The sequence below is a fragment of the Xyrauchen texanus genome, chromosome 10 (assembly GCF_025860055.1).
Source record: "Xyrauchen texanus isolate HMW12.3.18 chromosome 10, RBS_HiC_50CHRs, whole genome shotgun sequence".
NCBI classification, from domain to species: domain Eukaryota; kingdom Metazoa; phylum Chordata; class Actinopteri; order Cypriniformes; family Catostomidae; genus Xyrauchen; species Xyrauchen texanus.
In genome coordinates this window covers 8,749,049-8,771,110 of record NC_068285.1, presented here as the reverse complement: position 1 = coordinate 8,771,110, position 22,062 = coordinate 8,749,049, and the positions used below count along the sequence as shown (strand labels likewise).

At 40.2% G+C, this 22,062-nt stretch overlaps 1 protein-coding gene across 1 annotated transcript; it reads right to left on the bottom strand.

Annotated features, from left to right (window-relative positions):
- Positions 1–9,711: 9,711 nt before the first annotated feature.
- On the bottom strand, positions 9,712–21,793 carry LOC127650444 (leucine-rich repeat-containing protein 3B). The gene is made up of 2 exons (XM_052135887.1): positions 21,646–21,793; positions 9,712–13,320 (listed from the first exon to the last, which is right to left on the bottom strand). Exon 2 carries the CDS (start codon positions 13,175–13,177, stop codon positions 12,392–12,394), a length of 786 nt encoding a protein of 261 aa, XP_051991847.1. The 5' UTR covers positions 13,178–13,320; positions 21,646–21,793; the 3' UTR covers positions 9,712–12,391.
- Positions 21,794–22,062: the final 269 nt, after the last annotated feature.

Sequence of the window (22,062 nt, the reverse complement as noted above, 5' to 3'; positions counted from 1 at the left end):
GTGACCAGGAAGACTAACACAACCTCTGTTTCACATTTAGCTGTTCTAGTGTTAAAAATACATTGCAGCAACACTCACTAACAGCTATACGTTCAGTCTTGAAGGCAACCAGGACAACATTTCTTTGCCTAATCGCCCGTTGTGGATGTCAAATTCAGTGAATGAAGATCGTTTTAACAACTATGTAGAATTACTACATATACATGCACAGCTAATCCAGATAGAGAAAACATTATTAGAGGTAAAAAGGACATTTCTCAGTTGTTTCCAAGTCTTCGCTGAATTATTGTTAGATTTGATGCTGCCGGGTTTTGACTCAGAAGCAAATCTGTAAATAAATTATACTTAAATGTTAATGAACTGCTTGTAATAATTTCTATGCCGATATATCCACCACACAGGGAAAAACAATATCGCTTATTTTTGCCTATTTTGGTGAGGCAAGTGGTTTATTTTGGGCTTGTTCTTCCAGACCAGGTTGCTTGTTTCTCTTGCGAGATCTGGCAACACTGCAATTGGTATTTCACCCACCGTTAGCACAGAGAACTGTCATTTTAAAAACGTTATTTACCATTCTTTTATTTTGTTGTAAAGGAACATTTATATTTATTGAAAGTTCTTTTAAAGGTGCAATATATTTATTGTACTAAAGCATACAATTATCATAATATGTTATCAGAGATTTAGGAAACTAAGTTGAAATACTGGCTTCTCTGAAAACAATGCTACAGTCAGTATATTCTACTTTGAAATGTCCGTTCTGGGCCTGAATTTCTGTTTGTTTTGGGCTGTGTGATCCCGCCCACCGCCCATTTCCCAATAGTATACCACACCCTGTGTTGCCAGATTTCAAACACATTAGTGGGCAAACACAGCGCTCTGCAGACATAGAAGCCAGCAATACATCTAGCTAACATCGACAGAGTTTTTGAGTTGGTTTATGATGTACAAACAATAAAAACAATGCAAATGTATACATTAGCTGGTCAACTTACAGTGTAAGGCTCGTCGCTTGCCATTGTCAGTTTACTCATTCCTGTTGCGTGTCCTCAACCTGTCAACCCGCATGAGCTTCGATTCAGGGAGGAGGGGGCAGGGGAGACAACTCTTTCCAATATTTTGAGTTTGGACTACAGTCCAAATATTAATCATTTGATGCCATTGTTACATATTTCATCTTAAAGTTTCAATCAAGGATTAACTTTGTCTCAGAAGTTTCGCCTACAATTCCTGACAGAAATGAATGAGTCAATTGTTGACATACAGTAAGAGTATAGAGCTATACAATGAACATGAACAGCATAGCTCAGATAATTTGTTCTTGGGAGAATTTGATGTGAAATATTTGAGATCTCAATTGGAGTGGTGGTGGTGTAGTGGGCTAAAGCACATAACTGGTAATCAGAAGGTTGCTGGTTCGATCCCCACAGTCACCACCATTGTGTCCTTGAGCAAGACACTTAACTCCAGGTTGCTCCGGAACATTTTCGAACATTTTCAGATTAAACAGAATTATCATATAATTTAATGACTGCTGTCAAACATTTCAAACATGGGTCCAGTCAGCCAAAACCAAAGAATCAAATCAGAAAAAATATTCATTAACATCAGTGTCAAATATGATCTTACGTGAACAATTTCTGAAACTTGTTTCACCGCTGTTTCTACACTGCTGACTTGGTCTCTGATCTATTTTTCTTTTCTTCTAAAATAGATATGCCACAAACATCAGCACTACCGTTAATCAAAATTCAATTTAATGGCCAAAGAAAAAGCATGGAAATGTCAAAGAACAATAGCATTGTTTAGATGTATACCATGCCATGCCATATGATTATTGTTGTCACATACAATCGTGTGAAAAAGAAAGTACACCCTCTTCGTTTCAGTGGTTTTACGTATCAGGACATAATAAAAACCATTTGGTCCTTGGCAGGTCTTAAAATTAGGTAAATACAACCTCCGATGAACAACATCACATGACATATGACACTGTGATTTATTGAACAAGAATAAAGCCAAAATGGAGAAGCCATGTGTGGAAAAACTAAGTACACCCTTACTGCTTCCATAGGAATTAGTAGTTGCCAATTTAATGGTCCTGATTAATTGATCATCAGCAAGTGTGACCACCTCTATAAAAGCTGAAGTTTTAGTATTAGAGTGAATTTAGTTATTTCTAAAAGTGAGGGGGACATTTGCCACCCAGTTATAATGGTTGCTTCACCCCTGCTCAGGAAAAACGTTCCCCATTTGCTCTCCAAACGATTCCAACAAAATAATTTTTTGATTTAAACATTTTAATTTCATAACAAAATTCCATCACATTGAATTCAGTCATTTTTAACAACAACAACAAAAAACAAAATATTTAAGTTTTATGAATTACAATATTTTTTCGAAATTACACAATTCAATACTTCACTCTCATCTTTACTATTTTTCCAATCTTAAGAACACTCTGTTGATATTGAGAGAGGAGATACACACAGCATGTGATGGATGATTCTGACGATATAAAGTGCTACAGTACATGCCGCATGTATGGATTAATTCTCATGTTTGACATCGTTTCATCTGGGTAACTCCGGATGGAGGAGGAAGGTGGATGTAGGTGTGTAAAACTCTATTCCGGTGTGTGAATTTAAACATCCTCCCACTGAAAGGTGAGCGGTACAATTCTTGCGTAACACTGAGTGGAAGGACAACACTGCTGGATTCACTTTGTGTAACTTTACAAAGGGTTGGGCAATATACTGCAGCTACACTCAACCTTTTGACAATATATCTTTATATATCTCAATATTAATGAATCTGTAGCCAATAGTGTTCAAAGGTCAATAGCATAAGAGTGAAGTACAAAGTAATACACAGTAGTATTTTCAGGCTTCCTTAAGCCTTCCTTGGTTTACACATTTACCTTTATCCATTTGGCAGACGCTTTTATCCAAAGCGACTTACAGTGCACTTATTACAGGGACAATCCCCTGGAGCAACCTGGAGTTAAGTGTCTTACTCAAGGACACAATGGTGGTGGCTGTGGGGATCGAACCAGCAACCTTCTGATTACCAGTTATGTGCATTAGCCCACTATGCCACCACTACTTCACCCTTGATAGAATACACAGGCATCATTTCACAAATGAAACAATACTTTAAGCAAGATGCCACACTTTCTCCATCATTAAATGTATTGTTTATCGATCGGTTTTCTGGTTTTGATCGGCATAATCGATACAAGCTTCTTTTTTGTGGGCGGCTGTGGCTCAGGTGGTAGAGCGGATCGGCAACTAATCGTAGGGTTGGCAGTTTGATTCCCGGCCCACATGACTCCACATGCCGAAGTGTCCTTGGGCAAGACACTGAAACCCAAGTTGCTCCCAATGGCAGGCTAGCACCTTGCATGGAAGCTCTGCTTTCATTGGTGTGTGAATGTGTGTGTGAATGGGTGAATGAGACGCAGTAGAACCATTAAGGTTAAAAAAGGTGCTATATAAGTGCAGACCATTTACCATTTCTTAGCTTTCTATTGGTAATGTGTTGTGACAAGAGAGACAAGCCTCTCCATTAACTCTGCTGTTTTATTCAAACTCTATTCAATCACAAGGCGAAGCTTCACTCACACGGCATCTTGGTTCACAGCAAGGGATCCTGGTAAAATATGAGTATTGAGTTTGGTTGCAATGATCATAGGCCAAGCAAGGAAAGCTGTGGAAGACAAATTTATGAGGCATTTCACCTCCTGGGAAGGAAAAAACCCACAGGAAGGAATGATATCACAAATGAGGTCTCTTTAGTATCTCAGTGGTTTCACCTTTACAGCAATGGTATGAAATGAGGAGACATCTCAGGTATTTTACCTAAGAAAAAGACCCCAGTAATCTCATGTGTGTCAAGTGAGTTTCCAGAGAGATCTAAAAGTCTGCAATCAAAATAGAAACTCAAAACATTTCTTATTGAAAATCTTCCAAGGCCAAATATTCACATCAATTTCAGAGCACTATACCTAGAAATGTTAAGGATTGAAAAGGATGCTTTACGAGGTGGTTAATAAGACAATAATTCTTGATGTTAGTAATTGTTTTTGTGTGATGCCTTATTGACCTCCACAATATTTTAATCCTCAGGAGAATACTGTCTGCGTACACAACAGGCACTTCATTTCTCTGGAGGGGGTTATCATATTGGTTGGATGTGTTTGTATAGCTTGTCACCAGTCAGAAGCAGTAAAATGGCTAGATTCTGTGTAAATATTGTTATCACATAACATAATCTGTGTCAAGAAACACAACATCACTATTACTGTTCTTTTGTGGGAAGAAACAACAACCAATCGTCTGTACAACTGCAGTCTCTTGGCCTTTTTTAATATTTATAGAAGCAGCAAACGTAATTCCAAAATCCACAGGGACTCCATCATTGGAGCGTTCAAAGACACGTCTGTGCTGTCAAACTCCAAATAAAAATAATTGAATGTGATCATGTCCAGGCCTGCTCACAGTACAAACCACTGATGATCTGTGCAGCACAGCTAAGACAGATTGTCTTACTTGCTACCTAGACACCAGTAGGATATTACATTTATTAAATCTATCTAACCCTAACAAACCCTAACCATAAAGTCACAAACCCTAAACCTAACCATGATTTTAACAGAATTTATTTTTGTGTGTTCCACGGAAGAAAGAATACAGGATATGGACCGAGATGAGGAAAGCGCTATACACAAGGGCTGAAGGGGGTTGTACATTTTTGTACGAGCCAAGTCGCACGATATATTACGATTTCTCCATCTCGTGGGAATTATTACAATTTGTCATGAGATTATGTTGAAAAGAACAACATAATCTAAATAAATAGTTTCATAATTGGTCCTGCAGTAGAAATATTTCTGACGAATCCTTCCTTAGCAACTGTTGCCATGTACCATATGATCAGAGAAGCTTTGCCTCTACGGAAACACTGCATGTTTGGATAGTTTTAAACAAATTTAATAGATATTATAGTAAAATGTGGTTTTCCGCAAGCCATTTATAATACTGACACAACAGAAGAATACATTATAGACATATAGATTGATTCAAGTCATAGTAGATGCATTTGTAGCTAAAGTAGCGAACTTAGTTGGAGAAATGTTGTGTTCCGCTAATGTTATCAGTTGTAATCATGATCCAGTCAGAAAGAAAATCAGGTTACTGTGATAAGCGTGTACCTTTACTCTGATTAACAGATTCAGAAGATTTTTTATCCAACCATTTATTTAAAGAAAAAAATACAATAAAATAATATGCAATGTCATCATTTATTACAGCCAACTATGGTGTAGAAAGTGGAGATGCGTGGATACAAAAACAGAGGGGGGTGGATAGTGACACCCAGGACGGAGAGATGCGGCGACCTTGGTGTGCACACATGTTAAGACTCCATGTACAGGGATGGTTGCACCTCTAAAAAAGTAAATCATGCCCAAGACAAAACAACAATTGCGAGTGGGGTGGCCAATGGGGTGGCCAGTCTTCGGTCCATGGTGACCACCCCCTAGCTCCACCACTGCCAGAGACAAAGTAAGGAGCATTAAATGAGTGGAATAAAAATTCAGCTCAGACAAGCCAAGAACCCCACATTTACTCTCCAAGCTGGCACAAGATTTCCATCTGTATTAATACTGTACTTAACTTCCTCTAGTTAGGTCTGAAGTCTTGAAATATTTACGTGCCACTGTTTTTATAATGACAGTACTGTATGTGGATTTTTTTGTCACTACAAGGACATACCGATCAGGTCACCAAGGTTTCACGATTTAAAAGAAAACCACACTGAATCACCCAGTTTTGTTTGCAAAAGTCTGAATTATTTGCCCTTGGGAGATATTCAAGTTTTGTGCAACTTAATGTATGTAGTATTTTTTTTTCAAAATGCCGTTACATTCAAGGTGATAAATATTCACATATATCAAGTGATTTAGAAATGAAGTATTATGTATGAATGAGTAAACTCTAAAATCAGATGCTTATGAGTATGAGTATCTCTGGAATATGGTAAATGTTCTGCACTTATATAGCGCCTTTTAACCTTAACGTTATTCAAAGCACTTTACACTTTAACTCATTCACCCATTCACACACACACACACATTCATACACCAACGGCGGCAGAGCCGCCATGCAAGGTGCTAGCCTGTCATTTGGAGCAACTTGGGGTTGAGTGTCTTACCCAAGGACACTTCGGCATGTGGAGTCATGTGGGCAGGGATTCGAACCACTAACCCTGCGATTAGTGGCCGACCCGCTCTACCACCTGAGCCTAGATCTAGATAAAATTGGACTCAAAACCAACTGGACACCAGTCACATGATGAGATAATGTGTCTAACAGATAATGTTAAAAAACAACAAAGGAAGTAATCCGGGCTGGGAAAGAAGGTAAAGGGCCACAGGACCGACCAGACTGAACAGGATCAAGGTAAGGGAACAGGACCGACAAGGAATGTGACCAAACACACATACAGGACCGACAAGACAAACTGGCCCTGGACAGCACACACAAGGAGACTAAAACATGGAGGGAATTCAAACGGGTTTTCAGGGGACAGGTGAGGCAAATTAACTAATAATAAGCAAACAAGAAGGCGTTGTATGACATAAGACAGAGAGACATGCGGCGATACAGAAAAAAAAGAAAGCCACATGCTCTCACAAGACAACAAAACACCCTAATGGCATGAGAGCACATCACCAAGACAATAAGGCAATATATGCCCATGCCAACTCGACAAACAAGACGAGAGAATGCGTAGCAACACCAAACCAAGCGTTGCCACGCACTCTCACACTAAACAAAACCGGAGCGTACATCGTGAGACAAACGCCATGCGATGCACACAACAGGCGACAAAAACAAGACAGGACACCTGTGTGAGAGCTCGGTCACACACACACACCTGACACCTTAGACCGAAGTGACCGAAACTCAGCACAACATGAAATCAGCTTGTGACCCGGGTGCGCAACGCAACACGAGAGCAATGCAAGGTGCACCCGTGTTCGGCAGAGACGACAAACAATTGACGCGAGTGCATGCTGCCAAGATGACGTAAGCGTGACGCAGCCACGTCAATAACAGACAGACATGGAGCATGAGTGTCCGGATCCCGACACGGACCGAAACCTACCCTTCCGTCAGGAAGTCAGGATCCAGACACCATGCTCCAGACATGGAACAAGACAGACCGAAGAGCAGGAGTACAACCGAAACCAAAGACAGACATGGGACAATGATGCCACAGTCCTGTCAGAGAATAACCCAGAGTGACAGTTGAGATAATGGTGTAGTAGTATACAGTATATTATGTAGTAATCTAGCATTACATTCCATCTGTCACAAATATGAATAATTTCAGCAGCTGACCAAATGGCACAACTTGTCACAGCTTAAACAGTCTTAAAAATGTATCCAATTTGTGGTCCCCTTTTAGACCCGGCAATCTGATAATAGGCGTCCACACTTCAGCTGAATACGAACAACAGATGTGAGTGTCAGAGATTCGATGATGTCTCTGATGAAGCCATGAAAAACTGCATCTCATCTCCAATCAAATGCTTTTGTTTTCATTTCAATCCCTTCAAGTTTTGGCCTCTTGTCAGAATTCAGCCCCTGTTTTATTCATGACTCTCTCCTTTGCATCTCTGTGCCAGAGAATTGCCACTGATGTAAATTTGACACTATTGAGGTATATTTTTAAGTTACAAGATAAATAAATATTGGACACTTGTGTTTTCTGGTTTTGATGATATTTCTGGCTTTGTATGTTGGTTAAATATTTAATGAAATGTTAATAATTCAGGGTGAAAAAAGAACATGCAACATTTTCAGACATGAATGCTGAACCTAAAACCTTGTTAGCTACCTTGCTACATAGGCAGGTACCTTTAAGTGACTGATTTCACTTAAACAGTCAGAATAGACAGATAGATACAGTATATAGAAAGGGAGAGCCATTTAAAGCAAATTAAAGGTCTTTTGTGGGTTTGTTTACATTTGAATTTTTGACAATGGCAGTTTGAATTAACAAGTAACTAATTGACTAATATGAACATTCCGTTATTGTTTATGGCAATTTTACACTGGACGCGACAAAGGTAACGTTCTAAACCGCATTTGTCTTGTTGGCAGGAGTAGCGGCAGCACGTATAGCGCAAAATGGAACGGGACCATTGCCATGGGAAGTAGGGGTGCTGCAGCACCCACTGTCGGGATTCCAGCCCACCCTGTTTAGTGTTGTCAAAACAGTGTATCCGTGAAAAATGTATGACAATTAATTTGTTACTTGAAAACCGCCGTACTCTGTGTTAATCTCGTTAACGAAAGGAATGACAAAAATGTCATTATTTTATTGTCATTTTGTATTCTTTACAAAAATAAGAGTAAAAAAAGAATATTGAAAAGAAATTAACAGCGCACTAACAATGTTTTCAAAAAGAATAATCAAGAAGTATTGTCTTAAATAATAGTAAGAAATAGTGTTGGGGATTTCCTCTCTTGAACTGCGTAAAACACGGAAAATGAATAGCAGTCCCTAAAACGATTAACAACACCATAACTTCTAAAAAGATAATGTATATATATTATTATATGTTATATATTTTATGATCATTATTCTAACTCTATTCGTAGAAATAAAAAAATAAAAAATATATTTTTCGAACATTTGGTTATATTTGATTGACACATTTATAATGGGTTTATAGCATTATAGGGTATAAAATTGTTCCCACGACTATGAACGGGACATACGTTTAGTCTCATAGCTTTGCTTCCAGTGTAGACAGCTTCACTGATTATAATGGGATCTATTTGCTATTGACGATTTTGATGCAACACAAGACAGGTTAGTCTATAGGATATTTCATTGTGGTCACTGTGCAAAAAGTCTGATCAGTTAAAAAAGACAAAAGTGGTGTCCCAACTGATGCACTATACAGTCTATATACTATAGCAATATATCTATACACTCAGCCTTAAATGTATACATTTTCAAAGTGCAGTATCATCACGAATGTAACACTTCACGTTTTTTTACTACATGGAAGCATTCGCCGTTTAACAGCTGATGGAAGCTAGCTTTAGCGCGTTAGCCAGCCTCGGTTCAACACTTATACCTCAAACAATATTTAGTGCGAGGAATGATTGTAAAGCATTCAGCTTTTGTAAGGTGCTGTCTTTACTGAAGTTTTGCCAGTTGCTACATGCTCCATTATTTACAGTTGATTGTCAAGCCAGCATCATGGACAGGTACCTACACCCCTTCCGCTACCTACGGCAAGCCACAGCGCTGAGTGCATGAAGTGTCCAACATGCCACACTCCGTTTTTACAGTTGAATAAGTGCATCATCTGGTACTCATAGTTAGTAGCACACTAAGTCAGAACAGCCTGAAGGTCTGTACCAATTTGGTGGATGTAGGAGAATTTAGTATTGGAAAGTATTTGGTCTCGATTTAGGGATTTTGGAAAAACCCTTAACCAACTTTGTAGAATAACCCATATGTTGGCTTTGTCAAGCAAAAATAATTTGATTTTAGTAATAATTTTATTGACAAGGAGAATTTTCACCCTCATTTTCAGTATTGAATGAACTATTTTTTTATACTCCACAATAGTACAACAGATGGAAAAATACTAGACCCGTTTATATCAGGAACAGTGTGCATGAATCTTTTATTTCATTTTCTCTACATCATGCTTTTACAATGTAATGAACCATTAGTTGCTGTCCAGTTTTACATATTCACAATAAGTAACTTTTGAATGTTTCATGTTTTCCAAGCCAAATAATTGCACACAAACATAAAAGAATTACCTAAACAAAACATACAAACATAAATAACATGAGAAAAACATGCCGCAACTTTGCCCTATACTTTACTTTCCAGAAAAGCCCATTAACATGATTCACGTCAACGTTACAGTGCCCTGAACTTTATGGAGCAAAGCATCTATTAGAAAGGATATTCGGTGTCCAAACCAGGCGACAAGTTTCCAGCAAAGTAAACGACATGATAACAACCAATCAAAATCATTTGCTTTTACTATGTTCACTATTGCGTACATTCCATTCTTTCTTGTTACTGAAAACTGCCCTTCCGTGAAGTCTTCTACAACAGTTTTAATGTGGAGGTCAAAGCGGTGATTGACACTAGTCTCGAAAGGTACGTTTAAGCCTTGATGTGACTCATGTGAAAGGGCGTTAACACAACAGTAATAACAACCTCACATATCAGCCTCACTTTAAACACCAAAACACATTTTCCCAATACTAACTTCAATAGTTTTTCCTTTATCTTTGTGCAATAAAGTCGTGTCCCATTTCAGGGCCGGTAGACGTGAGTTAGGCAAGACTGAACGAAATGTTTCAAAGCAAATTTACTGGTATCTGGAAGAATAAAAGACTGATAGACGAGTATTTCAGGCACTTAAAAATCTCTCTCCGTGTCCTTGGCTACAGCGTGTTTTCTGTGGAGTTAGAATTGTAAACAGCTCTTTCATCTGCAGCACAATAAAACATGTAGTACAAGCGCCGTTAGACAAGGCAACACACTACATAAGTACATTCAAACACAATTCTTTAAAGGGATTTCAGGTACCTTCTGGCAAATGGCAAGCGGTGTCGAATCTGTGGAATCTTTTAAATGTTTTCCTAATGTTTCTGATGAACCAATGTTATATCTGTCATAATTACTACTGCGCCAACCTTCGAAATTAATTATTGTTAAAAAGGCTCTGAAAATGCATTTGATGAAACACAAAAGATGAAGTGACACTAACCAAAAAAAGTAAATATTGTGGGTGGGGGCACGGTACCATGGTATTTCAAACATGTACCATCGTAATGGTACAACAGTTGACAATTTAATATATGGTTATATCTAAGTTCACCATGGTATTACCATGTTTTTTTTGCATGTACCATGTTAATACTATGGTATTCTTTGAAGCACCTTGAATTACCAAGTCAATACCAAGATATAAAAAAACATTCAGTGCCATGGTATTGCTATCTGAAACCATTACTATACCATGGTACCACCACACTACTTTTACAAGGACCCTGATTTCCTTTCCATGCAGATTGATCTAAACCAATGTCTTGTTTTTTAATTCCTCTCTCTTCTCCTGCCGTCTCTCCTCTGGTCCTCCTGGGGCTTTGCTTTGCTGGACTCGGCTGCCAGCTTTAAGATTGAGGGCAGGAACAGAGTGACAGCTGTAATTTTCTGCTCACAGCTAGCCTGGCACATTAGCGTACACATACAATAAAATCAGTGAGTGCTGGCAGCACTGCTGCAACTGCTCAGAGCACTGGGGGAAGTCGACGGCCCTCAACTGGTTTGATTACATAATTTACCTCTTAATTGGAGAGGCATTGCAGACGTCAAAATTTGAGCCTGTTTGGTTTCAGGGGTGGAACTTAATGCAAGGTTAATTTCGGTCACGAATACCCATCAGTCATTGAAACCATTTCGTAGAGTACATGCTAAATGACTAGCACAGGGCTTGCAAGCATTTTTACGCATGGTGAGGTACAACATAGACAAAGAGTCTCACAAGTAACGTCACCGACAAAAGACTTGGTGGAGGTATTGACTACACTCCTCAACTATTGTTCCAAGAATCACGTGACATGCACCACACCAGCACTGTTGTGCTCTACGATTCAATGATCACAATTTTAAGATTTCACAAATCATATAAAAATGCACAGGATCACAATAGTAGTTTTTGAATGTTGGAAAAAATGTCCCGCATCAAACCTGTAGCAATTTGTTTTAGATTATTTCGCTAATAAAGGGTATATTACGTTGTTTTAAAACAACGGTGCGCAAAGCTAATGTGCATTTTTGACATGCCGTGATTCTTGTTTGTCTTACAAAACATTTGTAGGGTTTTTATAAATTATTGGAGTCTATCAACATTTGCACCTGAGATGTAATTTCTCAAAATACCTGTACTGGTCATTAGCGCAATTGGCGCTCTTTATGATGTGTCTTGCTTGATAGTTACCAGGTTCAACTGAACAGTTAAATAGAAAATTACGTGTCAATTTGCCTGAAGAAAGGTGCTCACTAGAACGGTGGGTATCAACCACTTTAAAGGACAACTTTATGCCAACTAGACTTACTCAAAAGGACACAGGGTTGGAAGTGTATCACAAAGTGTTCTAAATACATACTCAGAAACAGGAAAGCACATTGGAAAAAGAGAAGACAGGTGTAGTGTGTTAGACGACATTAACGATTTGCGTCAATTTATCAACATCCTGGAATTTGTCTCTAGAATTGCCACTTTGTCGGTCGCCCCAAACGACAATCAGTTTGACAGTCCTCTAACTTTGCAACATCACACTACCGTGCTGATGTCCTCTGGTTCGTCCGGTTTCTTGGGTTTGCTCGGAAGTGATTTCAGGTACTCAAGGTGCCGTCTTGCATCCTCCTGGTTCTGCCGTACATAGTAAACGACGTACGAAATAACCATAGCAAACCAGCCGAACATGGTCACCAACATGGCATAGTCAGTGGTCCGCTTCGCAAGGTTGCACAAGTCCGCATCCACGGCAAGAAACGGCTGGCCCTCCTGGTCCCTAAGCTCCGAACTACGGCACAGTACGCGTGTGGCAGCCTCGTGATTGTGCGCCATGCCACCGAGTGCCTGCTGAAGGGCGCAGTCACAGTGCCAAGGGTTATTGTCCACAATCACACGTGCCTTTAAGCGTGCAAATGCATCCTTGTGCACGCTAGTAATGCGGTTGTGGGACAGATCCAACACTTCAAGAGATCCCTCCAAACCGATAAATGCCCCCTCCCCGAGTGTCTCCACTGCATTATGGGATAGATTAAGCCTCCGGAGCATCCTCAAGCCGTGGAAGATGCGATCAGGCACCAGCGATATATGATTTCGGTCCAGTTGTAACAGCTGAGTGTCTGGCGGGACATCAGGTGGGATCTCCTTCAAACGTGATAGGCTACAGGTGACGTTGAGCCCGTGAGGGGGGCTTTCGGAACGCTGGCAAGTGCAGCCCTTGGGGCAGGTGCTGGCAGACGGAAAGCACAGGACCATGAGCACCAGGCTCTGTAGGAACAGACACATGGGGATGGAGCGAGCCAGCCACAAGTCCAACGGCGTCATGCTGACAGGCAGTCAACATACTCCCGCCCGCAGCGAGCAGACGCCTGGGTCATTCATGAGTGCCCCATAGTGGGAAGAGCTGTCACCAAGAGCCGTGGATCTCTGGAGAGAAGCAAGTGTCAACTCTCATCGTCTGTTTGAGTCTGTAGAGGAAGAAGACAGAGTGATCGCAAGTCGACAAGCTAATTTATGACCTGAGATAACACCTGGTTTCCATCATTAGCTCAGACAATGAAGAAGCAAATGTGCTATTGAAACATAGGGAACATGCAGACCATGTTTATTTGGGTGCCATGCCAAAAACATGAAGGGATATTTGACATTTGACTATATATATAATAGTTGCATGACGTTCCAAATGTGCATGACTTAATCTTTTCCATGGATTTTAGGCAGAACTTTATTCTCAGTCAGTCACTATTCACTTTCATTGTATGGTGACTCAGGTTATTATTCTGCCTAACATGAACTTTTGTGTTTCACAAAGAAAGTAATTTGAGGGTGAGTAAATGGAAACTACTGTATATTATTATACACCAATCAGCCACAACATTAAAAACCACCTGCCAAATATTGTGTAGCTAATATTAATAATATTAAGTTAATATTAATTGTGGGCTTTTTCAAATGCCCAATTCCCAATGCGCTCTAGGTCATCGTGGTGGCGTAGTGACTTGCCTCAGTCCGGGTGGTGGAGGATGAATCTCAGTTGCCTCCACGTATGAGACCTTCAGTCCGCGCATCTTATCATGTGGGTTGTTGAGCGCGTTACCGCGGAGACCTGGCGCATGTGGAGGCTTGACACTATTCTCCGCGGCATCCACGCACAACTCACCACACGCCCCACCGAGAGCAAGAACCACATTATAGTGACCACAAGGAGGTTACCCCATGTGACTCTTCCCTCCCTAGCAACCGGGCCAATTTGGTTGCTTAGGAGTCCTGGCTGGAGTCACTCAGCACACCTGGATTCAAACTCACGACTCCAGGAGTGATAGTCAGAGTCTTTACTCATTGATACTTGGAGATATCCAAACCCCCAGTTGTATTCTTTTTTGCTGTTTACAGTGAATAGTGATGTCACAAAGACATGTGTGATTTAATGACACCTATTTAAGCGATATCTTATAAAATATTACAGAAAAGGATAGTTCACAGTCTCAAAACAACATAAGTGTGAGTAAATAAGAATATTAAGAATTTGTTCATCTTAGATTCATTGGTTCAGTTCAAATAAAGGACTTGATTCTTTTGAGTCCTTTATTTTAGTAGGCAAATATGTAGTTAAATGCGGCTGTTTGTCACAATTTTCGACTCGAGTTGTTTCCGTTGAGTTTAACGTAAAACGATCTGTTCAATTGATCGCCATCAGTCACCCTAATTAAGAGCATCATTGTTACTATGCCAGATAAATACTGCTCTGAATCTATTTTACAACATATCGTTATCAGTAGCTTGTTTCAAAGTATCTTCCCCAACGCTGAATAAAGACCCTCATTGAGCACACAGTTAAAGTCACCTGACAGAAACCTGGTATGTTTCAGGCAGGGGGCTGGTGAATCGGTGTGGGGAAGAGCTATAAACAACACACATTAACACAAGAGCATGTGACTCTCTCGCACATACGTGGTGATGCCAATCACAGCTTGATGTAAACAACTGAACTGAGGTGAGAGATAAAAGCATGCAGAATTCTCCTCATGTCACCAGCACATATCTGAGAGCACTCCAATTAACACACACAGTCGTTACGGGAATATCATCAGACTGATTAAGCGGAACTAAAAAAAGATTCATTTATAGAAACGAACACATCAGGACCTTTATTTTCATTACCTGGGTCATTCATGTTCTGCAGTACCTTTTCAAATCAGTAACATTTAAACAAATTAATATGCTTGTTTTGCCATTTAAGCAAGTATGTCTTTAAAAGTGTACACCAGAGTAACCAGACCTTCAGGAATATATGCTCTGGTCCAACTCAGGCACTCTACTTTACTTATGTACAAAATGGCAACAGGAAGTTAGCTAACTTAGCTTAAATGAGGGTGTCAGCTTGAAGTTCATTTAGATATTTTTGTAATGGAATGTTTCGGATTGAGACAAACATACGTTACGGAATATATCAGATCCATTACTTATACGTAATGATGTATGAGCTGCTATTTGCCCACCTCAATGTTGTCACTTCCTGAAGGATGATGTCACTCAGAACCTGGCTTTGGTTGTTAAAGGCATATTACAAAAAACGAACAGGATGGAAAGTGATGTTAAGGACATATGACAAATTTATGAAGTGATTATCCATTAAAACAATATTCTCAAGAAAACGTGTTTCCTTTTAAACATTTCAATTAGAGTAAGAAAACTGCGAGGAAACGCCTGGAATGTATTCATGGAATATTCCGGGTTCAGTTCAAGCTGAGCTCAATCGACAGCATTTGTAGCATAATATCGATTACCGCAAAAATTAATTTCGAGTCTCCTTTTCTTCCTCTCCTCGTGAGGCGTGAGCTGCGGTGCTCCTCTCTCGCGTCATCATTAGAGTTTCATATGATCTCGTGTAACGTTAAATGAGATCAAATGACTATTCAACAACGACGTGTTTTTTATTGTCGACGTTTTGATAATGTCGACTAATCATTTCAGCCCTAGGCCCCGCTATGTTATGATATCAAAACACTTTTACTTTAATGCATGATTTGAAAAACGAAACCTTTTAACACTTGTATTACAGACCCACCTACATACACACTAGCTTGCTTTGCAGCTCACCTAACAGAGCGTTGGACTTTGAGCTTGACGGTTTGAGTCCAGCCAAAGATGCATGAAAGTGAAAGTGACCTAGAAGCGACACAAAATGACAAGGTTGCTTCAGTTCATGTGTTCGAATTTGGATTTTAAAACACTATCGGTTAGGGTTAGGTGTTGGTTAAAGATGTCTGTTTTGTAAAAAAAGAGAAATGTTTTATTCATTAAAACCTTATTATACCTTATATAATTATAACCTAATTTCACTCAGTTTTGGCGCTCCCCGCTGGACATTTCACTGGGAAACTGCAGCCAAACGTGAAATGAAACACGTAATTTCAGTTTTGCTAAAATGTTGCAATGTTCACATACATTTCACGTGATCAGGCTGTATAAGATTCCCTAAAAAGACTGATCCAAAATAAATCAATAGAGAAATGTACAAATAAATATCCCCGGAGTCCAAAGCTGAGACAACCGTACACCGAGACTGAGTGGTTGTTCACTAGAGGTGAGCAGCACTGAACTGCTCTGGTGTGTGTGTGTGTGTGTGTGTGTGTGTTGCCTGAGGCTCTTTTGGACTGGTGTGGACTGAATCCCAAGCCCATATCGAGACTGATGTATCCGGCTGATGTAATGTTAGAGCATATGTCACATGGGATCTATGATGGCACTTCACACAGATCTCAAGGTTCTGTGACTGCCAGCTTTCTGGTGCAGAATATTACAACTGGCAGGCGATCACAGGACATGAAAAATAAGTAGGTGATGATGGTACACATATACTGTCAACAATAAACCACTTCCTGAAGTTTAGATGAGAATTCTGGATAAACCTCAGATGTAAATATATACAAAAATACATTAAAACAGAGTATCTTAAACCAGCTCAAGACATGTAGTAAATCAATGTAATTTTTGCAAAACAATTCTGCTAAAATGCACTTTTTTAGTTAAAATATCAATATTTAAAACTGATGATAAAACATTGGTAGCAATAACTTTGCAATAAAATATACTATGACAACATTTAATTACCAAATAGTTTATTTAGTTTTATTTACAGTCTTTTTCTGTTAAAATTACTAATATTTTTTGTGTATTCTTAATTGGTCTTTTTTCCTGTTTTCCATGGACTTTAAGGGGGTGTTCACACATGGCAGGTTTGGTTAGATTAAAATGAATTCTGGTGCGATTGCTCTGTTAGTGCGGTTCATTTGAACAAGTGTGAACGCTGTCATCTGAACCTTGTGTGCACCAAACAAGCGAACCGAGACGTCAGTTTCCAAACCAACTCTGGTGCGGTTCGATTGATATATGAACGCAACATGGACCAAAGACGTCTAAACGGACCAATAACAGGAAGTAATTTGCCTAATACTGACCTCAAGCATACCTGGCTCTTCTCATCATAGGAGCTATGTTGCCCATTACAGTTTGGGACAGGCGTCGGAGCCACCCGTCAGGTGCCCTATCAGCATATCTTCGTTTGTGTACAACGGAGGAATTCCTGCCACTGTTTTGACTCCGTTACACATCTTTATTTTGTTCTCAGCTGGTAAAAATACCACCATATATACACTCACCTAGAACTTTATTAGAAACAGTATGGTCCTAAAAATAGTTCCCAATATGGTCTTCTGCTGTCGTAGCCCATTCGCCTCAAGGTTCGATGTGTTGTGCATTCTTAGATGCTATTCTGCACACTACAAATGTACAGAGTGGTTATCTGAGTTACTGTAGCCTTTCTATCAGCTCAAACCTGTCTGGCCATTCTCCGTTGACCTTTTTCATCAACAATGTGTTTCTGTCCACAGAACTGCCGCTGACTGTATGTTTTTTGTTTTTGGCACCATTCTGAGTAAACCCTAGAGACTATAGTGTCTGTTGTGCATGAAAATCCAAGGAGATCAGCAGTTATACCAGTCAAACCAGCCTGTCTGGCACCAACAATCATGCCACCAATTTTCCCTATTGTGATGGTTGATGTGAACATTAACTGAAGCTCCTGACCCATATTTGCATGATTTTATGCAGTGCATTGCTGCCACATGATTGGCTGATTAGATAATCGCATAAATAAGTAGGTGTACAGGTGTTCCTAATAAAGTTCTAGGTGAGTGTACATGTATACATACAACGAGCGCATTTCACCAGCATTGTTGTGGATGATTGGCAAGTTCAGTCACAAAATCCTGATGCCTTTGGTTTTGTCCATTGATTCGGAGTTGAAAATGCCAGTGTGAACACCAAGCGAACCAGGACTAAATGTATCATTTTCATTTTTGGTCCGGACCAAGAAAACCGAACTACACGAGTGAACAGAATCAGAATCAGCTTTATTGCAAAGTATGCTTACACATACAAGCAATTTGTCTTGGTGACAGGAGTTTCCAGTGTACAACAATACAAACAATACCAAAAACAGCAGCAAGACATAGGTAATTAAAAACAAAAAGAATACAAATAAATAATTACACATATACGTACATTCACTCACCTTCATACATACCCACATACATACACGTAGTGCAAATCTATTACAATCTGTTATATAAAGATCAGAAAAAAACCTGTATATTATGTACAGAGCAATGTAAGTAATGGCAGAAGTGGATATGTTGAATAATATAAATAGAATTAAACTGTGTATTGCACATAATTATTGCTCAATGGGGCAATTTAACTGTTCATTAGATGGATGGCCTGAGGGAAAAAACTGTTCCTGTGTCTGACGATTCTGGTGTTCAGAGCTCTGAAGCGCCGGCCAGAAGGCAACAGTTCAAAAAGGTAGTGGGCAGGGTGAGTAGGGTCCAAAGTGATTTTACCAGCCTTTACACCCTAATTGTAAATTTATCCACAAAAAAAATCAAATAAAAACAAGTGGGACGCATCTGACGGATAACATGTCATGTTTTAAAATTCTAAACAATTGTTTTCTACACACCGCCACCACTTGGCCATCTACAACTCCAGAGACTGCTCAAAGTTCTGCCACGCCATGGAGCGCAACTCGAACATTTTCCATTAAATTCGACCCAAATCCTTATCAATGGACATATTATTACTCTAGCCTTGTTCATTCTTTAAGAAGGGAAAACCCCTGGGGGCCTGGATATCTCAGCATGTAAAGACGCTGACTATCCCCCCTGGAGTTGTGAGTTCGAATCCAGGGTGTGCCGAGTAACTCCAGCCAGGTGTCGTAAGCAACCAAATTGGCCCGGTTGCTAGGGAGGGTAGAGTAACATGGGGTAACCTCCTCATGGTTGCTATAATGTGGTTCTCGTTCGCGAGTTGTGCGTGGATGTCGTGGAGAACAGAGTGAAGCCTCCACACACGCAAGGTCTCCGCGGAAACGCATTCAACAAGTCACGTGATAAGATGCGCGGATTGACGGTCTCAGATGTGGAGGCAACTGAGATTCGTCCTCCGCAACCTGGATTGAGGCGAGTCACTTCACCACCACGAGGACTTAGAGAGCATTGGGAATTGGGCATGCCAAATTGGGGAGAAAAGGGGAGTGGTCGGGTCATGAAGCCATACCCTCCTCCTTCCTGGGATTCTGCACCAGTGTAACACAGTTCAATGGAAAGGAGGAGGCGAGAACCAGCTTGATAATATATAATATTTTAATCAAGAACTGAACCAAAAGGAAACACACACAGGTGTACGGGCAGCTGCCCGTAACTCTCTCTCACTACCGTCTCCGGTCGCCCCTATCCTTTCAACGGGCTTCATCAACCTAATTAGGGTGTGATGCTTCTCGTCCGGTGTGCCTCCGCCTTTAACCATCTCAAGAAATATAGTAAATTAGTGTCATTTTTGCAAACCAACTCTGCAAAAATCCTAAACTGTGTTTGATGTTGCTGTTGTTATTTTTAAAAAATACATAAAAATATTACCCAAGTGAAGGAGTTCAAGTGAAGGAGTTCAAGTATGGGGTCTTGTTCACGAGTGAGGGGACAATGGAGCGGCAGGTTGGCTGGAGAATCGGGGCAGCGGGGGCGGTATTGCACTCGCTCTATCATGAAAAGAGAGCCGAGCCGGAAGACAAAGCTCTCGATCTACCGGTCAATTTTCGTTCCTACCCTCACCTATTGTCATGAAGGCTGGGTCATGACCAAAAGAACAAGGTCGTGAGTACAAGCGGCTGAAATGGGCTTCCTCAGAAGGGTGGCGGGCTTCTCCTTTAGAGATAGGGTGAGGAGCTCGGAGTAGAGCCGCTGCTCCTTTAAGTCGAAAGGAGTCAGTTGACTCCCTAGGGAGGCGTTTCAGGCACGTCCAGCTTGGGAAGAGGCCTCGGGGAATACCCAGGATTAGGTGGAGAGATTACATCTCCACACTGGCCTGGGAACACCTCGGGGTCCCCCAGTCAGAGCTGGTTAATGTGGCTCGGGATAGGGAAGTTTGGGGCCCGCTGCTGGAGCAGCTGCCCCCGCGACCCGACTTCGGATAAGCGGTTGAAGATGGATGGATGGACATAAATATTAATATACAAAAAAAAAAAAAGAAAATGGCAATTCACACTTTTACAGCTAAAAATGATTACAAAAATTGGTTTTACTAGAAATGTACACATTGTTCAATTTAACTGTAACGTCAACAGTCACTATCGGACGGACATCATGTTTTAATATTAAATCAGTCCAGACAAGCAAACGGATCACAGGTAACAGGTCTTAGAAATCCAACCAGATCGTGAAGCTTTTATCATCACGTCCATAACCATCAAAACACATTAAAGTCTATAATATGACTATTATGAAGCTGGGGGAAGAAATCATAATAGCTTTAATGCACTTTGCGGTGATTCATTCATTCAATAAGCTTTGAATCTGTGGGAATATTCGATCAACAAATATAGCTAAACTATCCTATTCAAGATAAAGGATGAGGACAAATTGCACTGATATGTTTGTGGTTCAACAGCAGAGGGATTTTAAGGAATACTTGTGCATTTAATGCATGCATTGAATGTATTGTATGAAATCTAATTGTGGAGATCTCGCCTTATCAAATAGTAACGGGTCAAGTGTGGTGTTTAAAAGGATTATATGGCACACTACACAGAACAGATTGCTCAAGCATACTAATAGTCCAATCAAATAAGCTTTAATCCCCTGATCCCAATCCTATTGCCTCCTACATGCATTGTGACCCTTTCTGTGTGATCAAAGGCATCTGCAACAACAGACAGCATCCAATGCACTCAAAGCCAGTTCTAGGCGCTTCTAAATAAGGGACTTGCGTAATGGAAATAACTTTTTGTCTACTTGCTCAACAATGAAAAGTGCTCATCTATATTACAGTTGATGTTTTGTACACCCTAGTGCATTGTGAACCTGAGCCTATATTCAATAAATATGATTATTTGGGCTTTATTCTCGAAGATTAATCAATAACTACCACAAAGTTGTTCATGCCAGGCTGGTTTTAGATACATCAGCCATAAGCAACCCAAGCTGTAAATACAGATTGCACAATACAAACAATAATGACATGTCATATGGTGCATGCCATGTGAAATGGGCGCAATAACTCAGCCACAGACTGACGCATGTCAAATCATCTTATTTGATTTTGCATGCACAGTCCTGCAGTTCTACCAGCTTCTAACATGTAGATGTTGCACACACACGAAACAGATGAATGCATGTCAGTCTCTAACACGTTTGTTTCATGCGTGTATGTGCAACAGGCGACAAGCGTTTTCTTACCTGCGACAGAAACGCTCATCAATCGCCGCATCCGTGAAGCTGACATCCTCAGAGAATCATGCAAACGTGTGACGTGATGCTCGCGCGCCTCATTTCACATGCGTTCTCATATATTTGGAGATTGTTGGCTGTGCTCGTGGCCATGGGCTCGGGGGTGACTGACTGGGAGGGGTTCGAGGGTTCGTAGTGATTTCCGCTTCGCGATTCTTTTGAATGACTCGGTCGAACCGATTCTCTGAGTCAAAGTGATTTGAATCTCTCGACTGTAAGGGATAGCCTATCTTTATTTAGATGTTGTTTACATAATGGAGCATAGTTGACATCAATATTTTTAATAGTCAAAGGTGGGAAAATATTATGTTGCTGACACAACTATTGCATTAATAACACAACATTTGGCACAAACAATGAAAAATA